Source organism: Castanea sativa, chromosome 7 (genome assembly GCF_040712315.1).
Source record: "Castanea sativa cultivar Marrone di Chiusa Pesio chromosome 7, ASM4071231v1".
Taxonomy (NCBI): domain Eukaryota; kingdom Viridiplantae; phylum Streptophyta; class Magnoliopsida; order Fagales; family Fagaceae; genus Castanea; species Castanea sativa.
In genome coordinates this window covers 2,616,194-2,636,125 of record NC_134019.1, presented here as the reverse complement: position 1 = coordinate 2,636,125, position 19,932 = coordinate 2,616,194, and the positions used below count along the sequence as shown (strand labels likewise).

At 37.5% G+C, this 19,932-nt stretch overlaps 1 protein-coding gene across 1 annotated transcript; it reads left to right on the top strand.

Annotated features, from left to right (window-relative positions):
• The first annotated feature begins 18,024 nt into the window (after nt 1–18,024).
• On the top strand, nt 18,025–19,115 carry LOC142642503 (uncharacterized). The gene has a single exon (XM_075816869.1). The coding sequence runs from the start codon at nt 18,260–18,262 to the stop codon at nt 18,914–18,916; it is 657 nt and encodes a 218-aa protein (XP_075672984.1). The 5' UTR covers nt 18,025–18,259; the 3' UTR covers nt 18,917–19,115.
• The last annotated feature ends 817 nt before the right edge of the window (nt 19,116–19,932 follow it).

Sequence of the window (19,932 nt, the reverse complement as noted above, 5' to 3'; positions counted from 1 at the left end):
CCAGTTGCCTCTTAAGGCTATGTTGCGTAGTGCTGATTATTCTGGCAAGGTGGAAAAATGGGGAACCATTTTGGGAGCCTTTGATGTTAAATACAAACCTCGTACCTCGGTAAAGGGACAGGTCCTCGCTGATTTGGTGGCAGAGTTTACTGAACCATTATTAGAAGAAACTTCAAAAGAAGTACACATGGGTGAAAAATCAGTTGGTGTGATCACAGACGTATCGCCCTCAGTTTGGAGAGTTTATGTGGATGGGGCTGCTAATCAAAAAGGGTCTGGTGTTGGACTTGTTCTAATGTCCCCTGAAGGAATTGTCTTCGAAAAATCTTTGAGATTGGCCTTCTCGGCTACTAATAACGAGGCCGAGTATGAAGCAGTCTTGGTAGACATGCAGATGGTACATAAAATGGGTGGCAAGGAAATCCATGTGTTCTCGGACTCTCAGTTAGTGGTCGGCCAAGTCATGGGGACCATGGAGGCTAGAGACCCCCGAATGCAGGAATATTTGGCCAAGGTCAAGCGTCAGCAAGCTGAATTCGACTCCTTTGCCTTAGCTCACGTCTCTAGGAGTGGAAACACTCATGCAGATTCTTTGGCTACGTTGGCAACATCCTCGACTCAAGGTCTACCAAGGGTTATTCTCGTTGAGGATCTGGTAGAACCTTTTCTTGTAACTGTTAACGCACCTCGCATCCATCTAATAAGGCCTGGTCCTAGTTGGATGGATTTGATCATATCTTTTCTTAAAAGTGACATTCTTCCTGAAGACAGGGTTGAAGCAGAAAAGGTACGTCGAAAAGCGCCGCGTTTCTGGTTATCCAAGGACCAAAAGCTATACAAACGATCCTTTTCAGGACCGTATTTGTTGTGTATGCACCCTGAATCAACAGAAACATTAATGGAGGAATTGCATGAGGGAATTTGTGGGAGCCACACCGGGGGAAGATCCTTAGCCCATAGAGCCCTGACTCAGGGTTATTGGTGGCCTAATATGCAGAGGGAGGCTCAGGATTATGCCAAAAAATGTGATCAATGTCAGAGGTTCGCCCCTAATATTCACCAACCTGGAGGGGTTCTTAATCCTCTCTCCAGCCCTTGGCCTTTCGCACAGTGGGGCTTGGACATTGTAGGGCCATTTCTGAGGGCTGCTGGCAACAAGAGATGGCTGCTCGTGGGAACAGATTACTTCACTAAATGGGTTGAAGCTGAGCCCCTAGCCAATATCCGAGATGTTGATTCAAAAAAATTTATATGGAAAAATATTGTTACTAGATTTGGCATACCGCATACACTTATCTCAGAAAATGGCGTTCAATTTGACAGCAACGCCTTTAGGCAATATTGTGGTGACATGGGTATCATAAATAGATATTCTACCCCAGCTTATCCTCGAGGAAATGGGCAGGCCGAGGCCGTTAACAAGGTCATAGTCAACGGGCTCAAAAAGAGGCTGGATGATGCGAAAGGTAAATGGGTAGAAGAGCTCCCTCATGTCCTGTGGACGTATCGGACCACACCGCGCAGATCCACTGGAGAAACGCCATTCTCTATGACTTATGGAGCCGAGGCGGTGATACCATTGGAATCTGGTTTTCCTACTCTAAAGACAAGTTCTTTTAGCCCAGAGAATAACCAGGGACTTCTGGAGAAAGATCTTGATTTACTTGAGGAACGACGTGAGGCAGCTATGGTCCAAATGGCCTATTATCAGCAGAAGCTAAAATGAGGATATGATGCCCACGTGAAGCTAAGACCACTTGCGCCTGGTGATCTTGTGTTAAGGAAAGTTGTAGGCACTTCTAAGAACCCAGCTTGGGGTAAGCTCGGACCTAACTGGGAAGGCCCCTATCGCATTGTCTCAATAGCTGGCATAGGGTCGTATAGGCTAGCTGACCTAGACGAACGAATTATACCACGTCCATGGAATGTAAATAATCTTAGAAGATATTATTATTAATGAAAATGAGCTTTTGTTAATATATTTCAAAGTTATGGGTAGCTCTGATTCTTGAAGTTATCGTTTATAAGAATCAAACAGAAACTTGGTTAAATGTAGTCCTCGGACCATAAACCTTGTGGAAATTGATGTCTTGTCATTTGTTAAACAGAACCTTAGTTATGCCGGGTCTTCGGACCTCCTACTTTGGGAAAATTAACATTTGAAGTTATCGTATATAAGAATCAAACAGAAACTTGGTTAAGTGTAGTCCTCGGACCATAAACCTTGTGGAAATTGATGTCTTGTCATTTGTTAAACAGAACCTTAGTTATGCCGGGTCTTCGGACCTCCTACTTTGGGAAAATTAACATTTGAAGTTATCGTTTATAAGAATCAAACAGAAACTTGGTTAAGTGTAGTCCTCGGACCATAAACCTTGTGGAAATTGATGTCTTATCATTTGTTAAACAGAACGTTAGTTATGCCGGGTCTTCGGACCTCCTACTTTGGGAAAATTAACATTTGAAGTTATCGTATATAAGAATCAAACAGAAACTTGGTTAAGTGTAGTCCTCGGACCATAAACCTTGTGGAAATTGATGTCTTGTCATTTGTTAAACAGAACCTTAGTTATGCCAGGTCTTCGGACCTCCTACTTTGGGAAAATTAACATTTGAAGTTATCGTTTATAAGAATCAAACAGAAACTTGGTTAAGTGTAGTCCTCAGACCATAAACCTTGTGGAAATTGATGTCTTGTCATTTGTTAAACAGAACCTTGGTTATGCCGGGTCTTCAGACCTCCTACTTTGGGAAAATTAACATTTGAAGTTATCGTTTATAAGAATCAAACAGAAACTTGGTTAAGTGTAGTCCTCGGACCATAAACCTTGTGGAAATTGATGTCTTGTCATCCTACTAGAAACAGTGTTACGCATTATAAAGGTTTAATCGTTATATGAAGTCCTCTCTTCTTTTTAATCAAGGCATTGTTTAAATATATTAACCATGTCAACTTTTATTAAATCTTTAATAATATGAGTGTGATTATATGAAAGTTATGATTGTGCAATCCTTGGTGTTAGAGTTGTGTACTGTGAGAAACTTCTGTAATAAGAACAAAAAGTATAAAGTAAAAACAGATACAATCCAAGTGAAAAGCAAAATGAAATTGTTCTTCATTAATTAGTCAAATATACATTACATATATAATTTAAACATGGAAAAAGAGAAGTCCTAAAGATAAGTCCTAAGCCTTTGGAGGGGGGTCTTGCTGAGAGGTACTGGCGCCCTCGGTCTTTCTCAACTCCAGCTCAAAAGGAGTCAAAACATGCTTTCCTTTATCTGCTGTCTTTGTTGGAAGGACGTTGGGTTCCACTATCTGGCTCAAGTCCTTCTCTGCATCCCCTTCTCCTTCCTTCTCTTTGTTGGAACCAGAGGGTTCTGTAGGATCAGGAACTTGCTGTGGGACCACTGGAGGTAGAGCAGGAAGAGTTGTCTCGGGGGTAGGAGTAGCAGCAGGAGCCTCTTCAATCTCCTGTATTTCTAGGGGAAGCCAAACGTTCTCGGACTTCCTCAGATCCGAAGATTGGGGAACTCCTGCTACGTTTAAAGCTTCCCCCCATACTTTTTGACAGTATTCGCGGCATAAAGCCGCGAACTCCTCTGTCAGCTGCTCCTCTGTGGTTGCTACCCCTTCATCGAAACTTGCCTGCTTGGCAGCGTGGAGAGAGAGTTGGAAGGAGCTGGCTTCTTTCTTCATCAATGCCAGTTCCTTCTTCAGATCCGAGCACTCCCTTTGAGCCTGGGAGAGCTCTTCATCTCTTTCACGAAGGAGCTGGCGCTGTCCTTCTATCTGGGTCTGCATAGTCTTCAAGTTTGACTTGACCCCATTTTTCTCTCTCCTCAGATCTGCCACCTCAGAGGTCAGCTTCTCGTTCTCGGCAAGGGCGGTACCCAAGGACTTCTCAGTCTCCAGCCTGATTTCGAGCTCAGTTCTGGCTATTTTCCGAGTGTCTTCAATAAACTTCTCAGCTACAAAGACCTCCTGAATAGCCTGTAGCAAAGTACGGAGTTAGGAACAGTGAAAAACAAACTTACTTATAAATATTGTTAAAAGTGGAATCTTCCGAAGAAAGGGAGAAACATTTACCAGCGCTAAGTCTCTTTTCAGGGAGAGGAATAGTTGTGGCTGGCCCATTTTTTCCAAGGTCTCCATGTTCTTGGGCAGCAGGAGAGGGCGTTCCAAAACCTCGGCCAAGTGGTGGGCATGGCCTTGTTGAACCGCCCTTATACTGGACTGGCAGGAGATGGGTGCGCTGTCCAGTCTTAGATCGGGGGACCAGGTGGTCGGTGCTCGGCGCACTTCAGCCTCGTCCCTGAATTCCCCGATTTCAACCGAGCGGGCCCTACCCTTGCCCTTGTCCACCTTCTGCTGCTGGGCCGGTGGGAGTTGTTGTCGTGGTTTCTTGGGGTCTTTATTAGTCGTACCCTCGTTATCCCCCTTCCTCTTCTTCTTTGGATCCTCGGCTGGAAGTTTTGGCTCAGCTGGAGGAGGGGGAGGTGGTAAGGATGGGGGAACTTGAGACGTCCCCCTCTTTTTCTCTGCAACCTTAGCAGCCCTATTGGTGAGGAGACCCTCCATTCTTCCCATGTCTTCTTCAAATTCGTCCTCGGGAAGGGCAACCACAAACCCTGCAATTCCAGAGGCCTCGGTGGCTTCTTCCTCCTCGTCGGAAAGTACCACAAACTGGTTCCCGCGAGGTCTATCGGTGTCTTCGAGATGGAATTGATCTATCTCGTCGTCAAGTGTGTGTGAAGAAGACACCTGCTCTTCTGGAACGACAGTTGCTTGTGAGTGCACAGCAAAGGGAATTGCTGCTATAGGCCGGTTGTATAAAATGGTGTTAGGAGCGTCCGGGAGGTCGCGGTCGTCCAGAAAGTGGGGCCGAGCTACGTTTATCCTCCTTCGTCTTCGGTCGCCCACGATTATGGCGTTCTCTATCTCCTGGAAGTCCGAGGAAAGGGGATTGTACCCTAGAATGAGGTGAGCGGCCCGGAGTTGTAAGTCTTCGCTAACGAACACCTCGGAGCGAAGTACTCGGTTTAGATCTGCGATGTTACAGTGACTCAGACGAGGACGCACGTGCTGCTTATCTGCAAAAAGACGTCAAAACAAACAAACTTGGTCAGATTCACACAGATGTTTAACAAATTTAAGTAAGTACGAATACGCATTTCTGTGTGTGTTAGAAGAAGTTGTGTTGTGGGGAGATTAATCCTATGGCATCGCACCTGGATCCCCCCACTGAACTGGGCAGTGGAGGCCGTCGTGCCAGTTCCCAGACACGATCAAGTAGTCGTCCTTCATGCCTTTGTTTGATTTGGGCAGACAGGAGATTAGCCTAACGGTGCTGGACCGAGACTTAATATAATAACCTACCTTAGAAAATTTATGGGACTCATATAGGAACACGACATCGTGCCATGTGAGGTTTAAACCCATCTGCTCGTTTAAAGCATCTACACTACCCAAAACTCTAAAAACGTTTGGGAGGCATTGATCAGGACACAACCGGTGGTTGCGAAGGTACTCCCTAGTTACAGGTTTCATTGGAAGGGTCATCCCACCCTCTATAAAGGCTATCATAGGAATGATAACCTCTCCCTCCTTCCTAGAACTGGCCACGGCTTCTGCCGGGCAATATTCTAACCCTACGTCGCTGGGAATACGGTATTTGGCCCTAAAGCCTTCCATCCCAGCGGCGGTATCAACTAGACACTTGAATTTTCCCATTACAGAGGAACGATAGACTAAACTCTAAAAGGGAGAGTGTTTGTAGTGATAGCCGAGGACAAGTATCGAGGAGAAAAGGTTAAGAATAGGAGCAAGAACTTACAAGGTTAAAGGTGTGCAAATTTCCACGGTTTTCTGCAAGTAAGGTATGATGGCTGATGTCTTGATGGGATTACCCCCTGAGGAATTAAATGAAGGCGCAGGTTCCCGAAGCGTCACGACGTGCGAAAAGGCGGCCTCGAAATTATATTTGTCCCGCCTAAAATTTCGTGGAGTAATGAGGGCCGTTGGATGTCCATCTCACCGTTGAACGTGAGGGACAAAGTGTAACTGGCAGTAATAAATACGCGCGTTGTTCAAAATAAAACCGCCAAATAGCATCTTCTGGGACGCGAAACGATTTTCACACGTGCCATTACTCGCAAACTGAGTAGAGTAGGTTTTCGTCGGATTAAAACCCTATTTTTCTCCTCGGACGTTGAAAATTAGAGTTTTGAGGGGCTATTGTGTGGGGCAAAAAGATCATGATGGGAACGTGGGCCTTTTGGGCCGTGTTAAAGAAGGCCGACCTGATCCTGGGTTTAGAATTTGTTAGTACTATAGGTCGGCCCATACGCCGAGGATCCGAGGATCCAGCCGAGGGTGACCTTACCCTCGGATGAACACCGAAGAACTCGGGATCTCATAGTAAAGATTAGGGGATGACATGGTTAAGGCCAATGGTTAAAAGGGGGGAGCCCTAGAACGCCCAAGAAGCACCGGTGTTGAAGAAATGTCAAAGATAAAGGCTGCTACCTTCACATTAAAGACCCTGCACCTACCACCCTGACCGCATTTATGGGGAAGTGACACCTGAACAGTAGAAGAGAAACTTCTGGTTACTATTCAAAGGCACTGAGAAGGGAAATATCTAGGCTAAGGGGGAGGTGGGGCAACACGTGTACAAAGTGTTCAAAAGAGGAGTATTTAAGGAGGAACCTGGAATAGAAATGGACGGACTTTTTGTAATCTAAAAAAGAAAACAGACAAGGAGAAAGATATAATATAAGAACAGCCCTTGGCTTACGTCCGAGGAGGCCGATTTACAATATCCCTCGTTGTCTCTAAGTATTTGTAATCTTTAATTTGTCATTTAATCCCCACACACTTCTAACCTGGGTTTGAAGCCCACCCTCTACAAATTCATATTGTTTAAGGCTCATTGGGCCTGGGCTCATAACTGTTCTTGGGGCCAGGTGCATTTGTGCACTTACAGAATCTATTAAGATTCTTGAGAATATCATATATTATATAATAAAAGTTGGGCTTAGAAGTCATAGTTGCGCTAAGTGGCTTCACTAAATTGTAGCAATTTTTTTAGATTTTTAAAAATATATGTATAATTGATTACGCCAAGTGGCTCCACCAAATTGTAGTAAATTTTTAGGTAAAAACAAAAAGTTTTTTATCTTATCAACGTTTTTGGATAAAGTAAGTAGTAACAATAAGTATTCGTATTAGTTTCTTCTTCCTTTTTTTTTTAAAAAAAAAATTATAAAGTAATAATTTTACTCTTAGCTTATGTTAGTATTTTTTTTTTTTGGATAAATATTTATCCTACACCACAAAAGAATGAAGACAAAAAATTAATTGTGATGTAAAAACAATGTATATTTAAGTTGATGTGAAATCTACATGACTTCGCTTGCCTTCCTCTTACAGTCAAAGTTAATTCAATTTTCATGTAATGAGTGTCTTTACTTTAACTCTAATTCCAGTTTTTTTTTTTAATGTTTAGAAATTTATATTATTTGTAATTATTGAATTAAGAGTTTCTTTGTGTGTGTGTGTATATATATATATATATATATTTATGTGTATGTTGTAGTGAATTTTGATTCAAATTTTTTTTTTTTTTTATAAAGTTGGATAGTTTTTATTTTGCAAATTCGAGATGATTTCTTGGGGTTAAAGAAAAAATATTAGGTCAATTTTAATCATAATTCATGCAATAGTAGGGTGTTAGATGTTGATATTAATTTTATGTTTATTTACATTAATTAACATAAACATGTTAGCATGTTCAGTGTTCAGTGTTCAGTGTTGTTATTAATTTGACACATTATAATTAAATATAAATGTTATTATGCTAGTATGTTATAATTATTATTTTTTATTCCTCACCCTACAACACTTTAATTGTTATTTGAACAAGTAAAAGTTATGTCTTAATCTGACTAGGTATAGCATTTCTCTTCAACCATTAATTAGTGTTCCTCAATAAAATTATTCATGTTCTAAGTTTATGACTAAAACCTCGCAACGCACGTTTACTACTAAAAGCTTTTAGAATTTTAAAACTAGCCATAATTTTTAAAATATTTTTACTATTTTATTTGTTATTAAATTTAATTATATTTTCTAAAAATATATATTTTAAAATTTATATAATTCTTCTATTAAACTGTGCATCGCATATGTATAATACTAATTTATATATATATATATATATCAAATCCTACTATATATCTATGCAATTACTTATAATTCTAGGCCCTTCCAATCAATTTTGTTTTCATCATTAACAACTAAGCTATTTTTCTTCGTTGGCCATATATTATATGTAAATGTGTAAAAGATTTTGTTAATATGTGTTCATAAATAATATCAAGACAAAGAATGTATCAACTATATTAGATGCTCCAACATCTAAGATTCTAAGAGCATATTCAAATGGCAAAATATATATTAGAAAAAAATTATTTATACAAGTTATAAACTACAGTTGTCCACAGGTCGGATTGAGTTGGGTTTGTACTCAATCCATACTTGACCTAATCATATTAGGTGTCGAAGAAAAAAACTCATCATCAGCTGATCAAAAAACGACAACTTGACCATATGGTTTGCCATGAATGGCGATCAACTTGGGTTTGATTGTGTCGTTAGGTTAAGGTTATTTTCTCATACCCAATAAAAAATTGATGTTTTCATTAAAGTTAAGTTCATTATTTAATAAATTATTGTATTTTAAAGACAAAGTTAGTGTCATGGACTTATAGGTGGTTGTTGAGGTCTAAGAAAAAAGGATTATAACACCAAGGCCCAAAATAGCACAGTGGGTGAACTCCATAAAAAATAATAATAAAAGGCTTGAGCTCACAACAAGAAAAAGATGGTAGGGTCAAGTCCATTAAAAAAGATTTAAGCCCAAGATTCACGAAGGGATAGGCCTTAAGACCTGTGAAGCGAAGGGAAGAACAAAAAATCCCAACCCACCTAAATCAAAAAATCACTAGGGAGTCTAGTGGTTAAAAAAAAAAAAAAAGAGGACCGAGACACCTAGGGACTGCTAGGAGCTCGAGGTCCTCGGGACGTGCTAGGAGCTAGGATGAGATTAAGACGGCTCAAAATGAGTGCCAAGAAACACAAGAAACGAAGAACAAACACGTCCTTGTTAGCCACCCAATGACGCAGAAGGGAACCAAAAAGCTTGGAAACTAACAACTCATGTATAAGGGGCTGGTAACTCGGGGAGCCCAGAAAGAAAAACCATGAAGGGAAATAGCTAGAAAAAACTTTCAACCAAGCAAGGATGGAATCGGCCCACCCGGGAAAAATGACAAAAGGAAAGGCAACAAAAAGGGGTTGAGTCTAAAAAGATGAGGTTTAGAAGCCTTGAAGGAAGAAAGATTAAAGGTCAACTCTCTAGGTACACCCCAGAACAGAAAGAGGCTTTTGGGAAAAAAAACACCAAAAGAAGAAATTTATGAGAAGCAAGGAAGGGATCAGTCACCAAAGTTGCTGGCATAACATTGGCTCTGGTACCCAAGAAAGCAAAGGAGGGGAATCAGTGGTACCCCGGAACCCTAGGATGACGCTATAAAATGGGGAGGCAGCCAACAGTGAAGGGGCATTCAACAACAGTATATGAGAATAGAATCATTGAGAAAACTCTGTAGAAAACCCAAAAGAAAGCAACAAAAGAAAGGAAAATACCGTCTGGTATCCTCAAACAACCACTATAGAACATACTTGGATCAAAGAGATTCAAACTTTACAAGTCTTAGAAGCTTGGAGCCATCTAAGTCTGTAATTTTTGAGCTTATTTGGACCTTGTAATGCGTCTTAGTGAGCATATTGTAATACACAATTAAGAAAAGTAATAGAATATCTCACACTGTTTTAAGGATCTTTAACGTTTATTCTGTATCTTTTGTTTATCATATTGTTCCTTTACTGTTTCTTGGTGTTCCATGTATATATATTTCTTGCTTGTTAGTGTGTGTGTGTGTGTGTGTGTGTGTGTGTGTGTGTGTATTTTGTAGGATTCCTGTTTTGTGCACCACTTGGTTTGTAATTGGTCCATTTAGCTGCAGTGAACCAAGCCAAGTCCTTTAAAACAACAACTAAAAGCCCCAAGATCCTTGCTTCGGCTTGGGCCTGGACATCGTCCAAAAAAAGAACCCTCACAGTGGTTATCTCAAGTGGTTACAAAAAAATTCAGAAATTAAGACATGCATCGAATAATCACATGCCCTATGGGAACAAGTACCTCAAGGTAGTTACAAGAGGTTACCAAACCCCATAGACATAGGACATATGGCTGTGGAAATCAACTAGGAATCAACATGTGGAAAGAGGAATTAGGCATAATCGTTGATGCCGCAAGTATAAATACAGAATCACTCTACAAGAAAAAAAAAATACCACAAACAAATTAGAATACACCAAAGAACAATTCTGAGATCATTTGTACTCATTTTCTTAGGATATTTGGTAGTTCTTAGAAATTTGCAAAAGATTGTGAGTCACTTCCATTGTAGTTACAATCTTATTTAATCAAGTGTTTGTTAAGTTTAAAGCAATATTAAGTGTTTCTTTGTGTTTGGTCAGGATTTTTGCTTACTTTGAAATTTGAATCAATTTGATGTTAGAATAAGGACTTAGACTTTAATTTGTTGTGCTTACTGTGATCATGAATTACTTCAAGCTGATTTACTTCAATCCAGTTGACTTTGAGAAGATGCACTTCACTCCAATTTAGGCTGCGTTTGTTTCACCTGAAAACGCTTTTAGGAAATTATTTTATAGCCTTATGTGTGTTTGGTACCTACTAAAAATACAGTCAAATAGAAAATACGGTACACGTTGACTAGAAAATGACCCCCTTTGGCTATAAAATTGTTTACGCTCTTATTTTACCTTCAATGAATTTCCAGACTACACAGCCGAAGAGAGAGAGTGAGAGAGAGCTCAAGCACACTCCACCTAAAGTGATTCCCAAGCACATCCTCGCCAGTCAGATTGTCGTCCTCGTCCCCTCCACGCGAACTCACACACCCGAAGATAAAGAGAGAGCTAGAAGGGAAAGTGAAGAAGACAACCCGACCTTCGTCGGTCTGATCATGCCGCAAGTTCATGCCTCAACCTCACCGGACCATCATCGTCTTCGCCACAAATCTACACCGCTGGTCAAGAAAGCTTTCTCTTCTCTTTTCCTCTCTCTTTCCCTCTAACCAACAAAGCTGAGAAGCTATCAGACCCACCCACGATCTCTGATCTACAAACCAATCTCATCGTCGTCGCCTCTTTCAGACCTACCCACTGATCTCGCCGCTATCAGACCCACCTGCTAATCTCGCCGCTGTCAGACCCACCTGCCCATCTCACCTCCTTCAGACCCACCCACCGATTTGTGGTCCTTTACCTCTCTCCTTCTCTCAATCTATCTCTCCCTCTCCCTCTCTCACGATCAATGCTTATTTTTTAGAAAAATTGAATTTTTTTTTGTTATGTTTTATTGTTGATTTGGTTTATATATTCAGTTTTCCTATTATAATATTTGTTTGAAAACTGAGAAAATGTGAGAGAATGTGTTTTCTAGAGGATTTTCAGAAACACAACCAAACACCTTAAAATATTTTCCAAAAAAATTTTTGTGATGTGACCAAACACTTGAAATCATTTTCATTTTTGAAAAATATTTTCACTTGAAAAAATTTTACACTTTGAAATCATTTTACATTGAGTCAAATGCAACCTTAGTTCACCTAGGTTTATTTCTAATCAAATCATTTCAACCTAACTTGTTTAGGAATAATTTACTTTGAACCAATTTAGTTTACTTTGCATCAATTGTGGTGAAGACAACTTAGGCTTAAGTCTCAAATTTAGTCATTTTGGAACACTTGGTGATGAAACTAAAAATCTCAGTTGATCCCTTGTCCAAGTTGGTGGGCAGCCAACGACTCGTGAGCTCACCTGCAAAGGAAGAAAAAAGGAGAAAAGGATTAGGACATTGGGGCAATGCCAGCCAAAAGGCTTCCAATGGCAAAGTCAGTCACTTAGAGAGGAGAAAACCATGTCACAGGTGTGTATGAACATAGTTGTAAAGTTGTGATGTCCAACTAACTTGTATTAGCTTTAATTCCATGCCAAATTTTATTGTAATTTCTTCAATCATTTTCCATATATCTATGTGGGTTTATTTGTGAGGGATGAGTGAGAGATCGGTGAAAAATCAAGCTTCAAAAGATGAATCAATGCAGTTCGTGACTAGCTCGCGAGAAGCAACCCGCGAAAAGGCCACATGGGGAGCACATGATTGAAAGCTAAAGAGTCACACCAAGCTGTCAAGTTTGCAAGTGTTTCGCGAGAAGGGCCATCCAACGAAACATTCTGCTTGACAAAAAGTTAAGTTGCTTTACCAAATTCTTTACCCACACTATAAATACCCTCATTACCGCCGAATTGTAGAGAGTGCTTTTCAAAGAGAAAACCCTAGCAAATACACTTGAGAGTTAGAGATTGTTATACCCACAATCATCTACACATTTTCTTATAATTTTTCTCAACCCTTACCTCTCCATCTCTAGATCCTTGGGAGGTTGTTAACCCAAACACTTACCACACCCTTTTTGAATGTTAAGTGAGATTTTGGTGCTATTGGAAGTATTGGAAGGAGCCATTTAGTGGTGGATGCAATCAGGCTAAATTGCGAAATCCAAAAAGCTAGAGAATGCAAGACTCCGAGAAGTCCGTTGGAAGTAGGAGCTTAGAGGGCTCAAGTACATGGGGTAGACTAGGCTTGGAGGATCTTTTGTTATTCATGTACTTCAACTTTATTCTCTAGTGGATCAATTTCGACTTAGAGGGTCACGGAGAGGCTTTTCGTTGAATTCTTCGATTTTCTTGTGGATAACACGCCTTGGTGTTATCTTGTATTTGCATTTCTCTTCCCTACTCTTTAAGCTTTCATTTTATTGTTGATGATAGATGAATATGGCTTAGGGTAGTGTTATTGGTTCATTGCACACATTTACTCTTATTCTGCACTTTGTTTAAGTTAGAATAAAAGAATTTAGCTGTAATTTTTTTTGGGAGTCTGAACAAGCCCTTGTATTTTTGCACAAATTCAAGTTTTCAATGGTGAAAAGAATTGCATACCTACTATGGAGGTGAGTGGTTGGTTTCATACTAGTCTCCTTTGATGATTGTCGAAGACCTCGTTGATGATGCAGGCATTGTGACGTTTATTTTCATTTATTTTTAGCATTAATGATTATCGCAATGGGTGGCTGGTAAGGACATTAACTCTGTGCCTTCATTGTCCACAATCATCTACACATTTTCTTATAGTTTTCCTCAACCCCTACCTTCTCCATCTCTAAATCCTTGAGTGGTTGTTGATCCAAACACTTACCACACCCTTTTTAAGTATTAAGTGAGATTTTGGTGCTATTGGGAAGTATTAGAAGGAGCCATTTAGTGGCGGATGCAATCAAGTGGAATTGCGGGATCCGAAAAGCTAGAGAATACAAGACTCTGAGAAGTCCGTTATTAGTAGGAGCTTGGAGGGCTCAAGTACATGAGGTAGACTAGGCTTAGAGGATCTTTTGTTATTTGTGTACTCCAACTTTATTCTCTAGTGGATTAATTTCGACTTGGAGGGTCGCACAGAGGTTTTTCATCGAATTGTTCGATTTCCTCTTCGACGACACGTTTTGGTGTTATCTTGTGTTTACATTTTTCTTCCCTACTCTTTAAGCTTTCATTTTATTGTTGATGATAGATGAATATGGCTTATGATAGTGTTATCGGTTCATTGCACACATATACTCTTATTCTGCACTTTGTTTAAGTTAGAGTAAAAGCAATTTAATTGTAATTTTTTTTGGAATCTGAACAAGTTCTTGTATTTTTGCACAAATCCAAGTTTTCAATGGTAAAAAAGAATTGCATACCTACTATGGAGGTGAGTGATTGGTTTCATTCTAGTCTCCTTTGATGATTATTGGAGACCTCATTGATGATGCAGGCATTGTGACGTTTGTTTGCATTTATTATTGACATTAATGATTATCGCAATGGCTGGTAAGGACATTATCTCTGTGCCTTCATCGTCCATTAATTTGGACGATGATATCTTGGTACCCTCAATAGACATTTATCTAATTTTTTTTAATCTATACTACTATTTAAGAGGCTTCCCTTGTTTGGACTGGATTTTTTTTTGTCAAAATACCCCCTATTTCCCTAAGTTTAAGTAAAGACAGAATTAAAGGACAATAAAGTAAAAATACATCTTTAACTCCTATTAAAGCATTGCCTACAAAATAGAATTACTCTCCTACTAACCCACTTATTCAGAAACGAATTTCACGTTTAAACTTTTCTCTTTCTTTATTTTTTTAATTGGCCAATTTTTTTTTAAACCGACGTTAAAAGGTTACTATTTTTTTGGGTAAAATTTAATAATTTGCATTAATTATAATTTGAGATTACTACATTTTTCAATCACAAAAAAAACTAAAGGTGCGATGAGTGTTATGCGTTTGTACCAAATATTAAAATTATAATTGATGCAAATTATTAAAATTTACCCAAAAAAATAGAAGAGCATCCGAGCACGCGCTTAGAGGCTAGTATTTATTGCTAAGTTGTGCATTTCTCATAAAGTTCTTTTAAGTGAGGCATCTCTCAAAAGGTTCTTTTAAGTGAGTTACCTTCAAACTAGTTTCTACTCAAACACTGCGCTTACCTTCTTGAGAGAATCCTCTTGTTGATTATTATTTTTTTTTGGGCATGTTTTAGAAACCGTATCCTTACTAAAGTGAACAGTCACCTTGTTTCTATTTTTGCATGATATTAAAATCAGTTAAAACTTGAGTAAAATTTCTCTATATAGCTTGAAATTTGTCGTGAGAAAATTAGGAGGATGAGTTCTAATTAATTCAACTTGTTTAGATTTTTCTTGTTGAATAATTAAGTTGGGTTCAAATCCTATTTATATTTATAAAAATAATAATAATAATAAAAAATGAGAAAAGAAAGAAAGGATAGAAAGTAGTAGAACAATTATTGAAGGGTGTGTATCATGTGGAAGGCCTAGTCATCCGTCTTCGAATGTCAATACGAAACTGTCGTTTAATACAAATATGAACAATGACTTGCAAGTTTCAACCAATCCACACTTACCTAATTGCTTAAATGTGTTCTTCTTTAATAGTACTAGTCATTACTCTCTTGCAAGTATCAACAAACCACATTTGCTAATTGCTTAAATGTGATTCTCGACCACATCACACATTCACACCCACCCCACCCTCCCCTCTTCCAAAAAAAAAAACCTAGTTATTACCTTCTCCTAAAGGAGAAAGTCTAAAAATGCAAAAAATTTGACAATTAATAATGTGTTATATTATTAGTAATAAGTAAAAATGAAAAAAAAAAATTATGTTAGTTGGGTCTAGATATGGAAAAAGTATTTTATATTAAATAATACCACGTTATCCATATCAAAATCTAATAAATATGAGGCATGTGTGCAAAAATAACTATCCACTAACGCATGTCTTTTATTTGTTAATGGATTAGTTATTTTTTGCTAACATGTCTCACATTTATTGGATTTTGATACCACTGACATAGTATCATTTGATACCAAATACCTCCTCTTAAGTAAAAACTAATAAAATTTTGTCAATTCAATTAACATGAAAAACATGGTAACTTCTTCTTCTTCTTCTTTTTCAATTAACATGAAAAACATGGTAACTTCTTCTTCTTCTTTTTTTTTCTTTTTTTTTTGGTGTTCTTAACATTACTCCTCCTATACCACCATGTTTGTCATCACTAGCCTTAATCGTCCACACATGGTCTACCAAACCTTCTTTACCTACCACCAACTGCATCCTATGCCATACATCAATTAATCTTGAGAGAAACCAGATGAAGGTCCATTGCTCTTAACACTCCTCGATTGCACGCCATCACAATTGGTTGAGTAAATGATATGTATGCCAGTGGAATACGATTAAAATAAAACAAAGCAAGGTAAACGTGACATTGAAAAGATTCGGTTAAATTAAGATTCTACGTTTGGCCAACCCAAAAGTCAAATCTGGATGGGAAAATTGGCTTTTATTTCTTAACTTGAAATCAAATCTTGATTAAACTTAGAAGACATCTATTGATTTTAGTTAACAAAATACATGTGAAATATTATACGAATACCATTTCACAATACTTTCATAATAAATTATTATAAGTGGTAGCTTCTTATTATGGATAATAACCCATCACGGAAAAAGTAATTTCAAATGTGAGTTTTAATTAGAACTAGTAACAATTTATTATTTTAAACTTGTTGTAAAAATATTATGAACATAACACTTTTTAAAAAAAAAGTAATTTTGATATTTTTTTAAAAATCTTCATTAAATAGATACCATAAATTTAAACTCACAACAAAGTTGGATAAGAAAAGTTAAGATAGAAACAATATATCACTTTTTTTTTTCTCTCTTTGATAATTTGATAGTTATAAAAAATTGAAATATTTGAACCTTACATACTTTTGTAAGAAATACCATCAAGATATTTCAATTAAATTATAAAGCTTGGGACAAATAATATTATTTCGTAATAAAATTGGTTTGAATTAGTTTTTTTTTTTTTTTTTTTTGATAAAATGCAATCTTTATTTAGCGAGGTTCCCCCTCCCCCTCCCCCGAATTAGTTTATTTTAAAGTCACGACTATATTTTTAAAGAATTAGTAAATTCTTTAAAAATATAGTCGTGACTTTAAAAAATATTTTAAATTAATGGTAAAAGAAAACTTATATTTTAAATTACGCAAACAAACATGTGTACAGGTGGAAATCATTAAATGTTTTTTCTTGAGAATCAAAATCATAAAATGTTGAAAAGGGTTATAACATACCTTTTTCTTCATATGCTTATTAATGATTTTTCTTTTTTTTCATTTTCTTTTTTTTGAAACAATGATTCATTTCTTGGGAGTTGTAATGTAAGGAACTGCATTTAATTTCATTTATAGTACTATTTTTTACCGATAATTAAAACTTCCATTCCTTTCAGAGTAATTTTAAAAATACAATTTCTGCCGTGCTCTGTTGTACTTCAATTTCTGAAGTGTTCTTAATGAAATCAAGTCAAGTTTCAAAAAAAAATTAAAAATTAAAAATACAATTTTTTTTATAAAATTTTTGACAAACTGTTGATGTGATGAGTGATTATTGGTAAATGAAAAAGTGATATTAATAATGAGTCTAGATAAAATCAAATAAAAAGCTAGTAACATCAACAACTTATAAAAATATTGTAAAATAATTTATTATTGTAACATTACTATTTCTTTCTCGGTCAAAAAAACAAAATCATTTTTGAGCCTTTAGTATTATTGAATAATTTCATTCAATTTTTTTTAATTTCTCCATTCCACTAAAAACAGTAATTAATTAAAGGAATACTCCTATATATAATAAAAGAACATTCACATAAAATAGAGATAATAATTGGGAATTTGTTAGAGAATATTTTGTCTCTAGATAATAATTAAAAATACTACTATACAAAAATAACTTCCTAAAAAAAAAAAATGTAACTAAAAATCTGGTGAGGTAATATGGAATGGTCCAACAAAATCCTTCAAATTTTCACTTTCTCTCTCTCACTTCATTTCACATTAAAAAAATGTTCATATTAAACTCGGTTAATTATTGGTTACTCTTAGAGTATCATAAATGCGTACTCTTCTCTCTTACATAACTGTGAATTTCACTGATTAAACTTATGGTAAAGTCCATAATTTATATGAGATAAAAGAGTATGCATTTATATTATGCTCGAAATATTCAATAATTTTTTGTTAAACACTGTGGTTACATTACGAGATGTATTGCTGACCTTACGCGTGTTGCAGGATAAAATCAATCACAATGTGAAAATTCGGTATAAAGATCAGGATCTACTTCAGCAATTGGCATCTTAGTTCTCGATTCTCGGCATCTCCTATTAGATCCGCACCCCAACTTGTTTTTTCATCCAACGGTTCCTATTGATTCTCACACTCTCTCACCTCCCCCATAAATAATTCGCCAGACTCCTCGAACAAACGCCCACCAAAAACCAAACCCACACACAAAAAAAAGAACCAAAAGCTTTGAGGTTCTTTGGTTTTGGTTTTGGTCTTGGTCTTGGTCTTAGGATATAATAAGAATCGAAAAGAAAAAAAAAAAATGAATATGATGAATGCTTTAGATTCTCATTCTCCTTTAGAAGCACTTGCTCTTGATTATATTAACGTTGGTTTTCAGACAATTGTTAATAATTTGTGGACATGGGTCGCCGTCATAACGGCTGCCGTTAGTTTCTGGAGGATCAGAGTAGCCACCGGCGGTGCCGTGGCGGCTACTTCCTCCGACGAGTCTCCATCGCAACCGCCACCGCCGAGGTACGATCAAAGCTCAATTGGGTCAAAGCCGGTTTCAGAAATAAAGGTTCCTGATGTGCTGCTGCCACGTGATGATGATGAGCCAGTTTCAATTTCGGGTTCGGGTTCGGGTTCGGGGATAAGGGAGGTTGACGACGTTAAATCCGGCGGAGTGACCAAGGGGGTGAAGTTTTTTGCTGCGTACTACGAGGAAAACGATTGTGGGGAAGATGACGGAGAGTTAACGGCAGAGGAAAGCGGCGTTGACGGCGCCGTTAAGGTGGGGGAGTGGTGGGACAGTTGGGAGAGAGTGTTGAGGATGAAGATGGGAGAGATGGGGTGGTACAAGTATCAGGACTTGACGGAGCTTAACGGTAACGTCGTTAGATTATGGGACAGTAGTTGTGCAAGTACAAAGGAATTGAAGTACAGCTCAAAGATGATAAGCTGTGGTGTTTGGTAGGTGGGAAAAATAATAATAGGAATTTTTAGAGTTCTCTCTAGCTTTTGATCTTGATTCTTGATGATGAAGAAGAAGGCTATCACAAGTTGTATATATATTTTCTTGGTTGCAATGCAATTACAACCAAAATTTCCAACCATAAATGCAATTAATGGTTGCATTATTCATCAAAGAAATTCTCATGGATTAGGTTGGAATACCCTGTTTTTTTTTTTTTTTTTTTTTTTTTGGGTTTCATTATTGTTTATGCTCTACTCTACTTCTCTCTTTTTCCTGTTGATATGGTTTCTTTGTAGAAAATAACAAAATAGATTTTGGATTACCTTGTGAAATATGCATTAATTAAACAGCAAAAATGGCTGTTTAAGCGTCCGATAGTGGCTGTGTGAGTGAGTGAGTGACTGAGATTTTGCAGTGAGTATTGAAGCTCTTTGTGCCATAGTAAGTAGCTACTGTTCCCAAATTCTAACCAAGAAAGTAAGCTAGAAACACAACAAAAGGCACATATGATATAGGATAAGACAATTGGTAGAGCTACTGGTTTTGCGTGCAAAGGGAAAACCATGCATTACAAAAGCAGAATGGGCTCCACGCATAATTAACTATGTTCTTTTTTATGAACTAATTAACTATGTTGTAGCTTTGAGGTCAACTGCAGGAAAAATCTCCAAAAAATCTCGGCTATCAGTTAAAAGTTATGGCACCATCTCCCTTTCTGTTTGGGTCTCTGGATTATTAGATTAGAACTGATTTTTTTCCAAATAATTTCACAAGAAAATTCGGGAGCTATAAACAAAGTACAAGGAGTATTCTAAAATTTGATCTTGAATTTCATGGTTCTTCTTATTGATCTCGAAACTAAATGAATCTTTCATATTAAATAGCCATATCTGGTGAATGGATAAGAAATTTAGGAATGCTTGGAACACTTATTCAAATACACATTTTTAATTTTTAAACAATATTACATGCATTTTTATATATTTTTTCATATACGTATTTTTACACATGCTTTC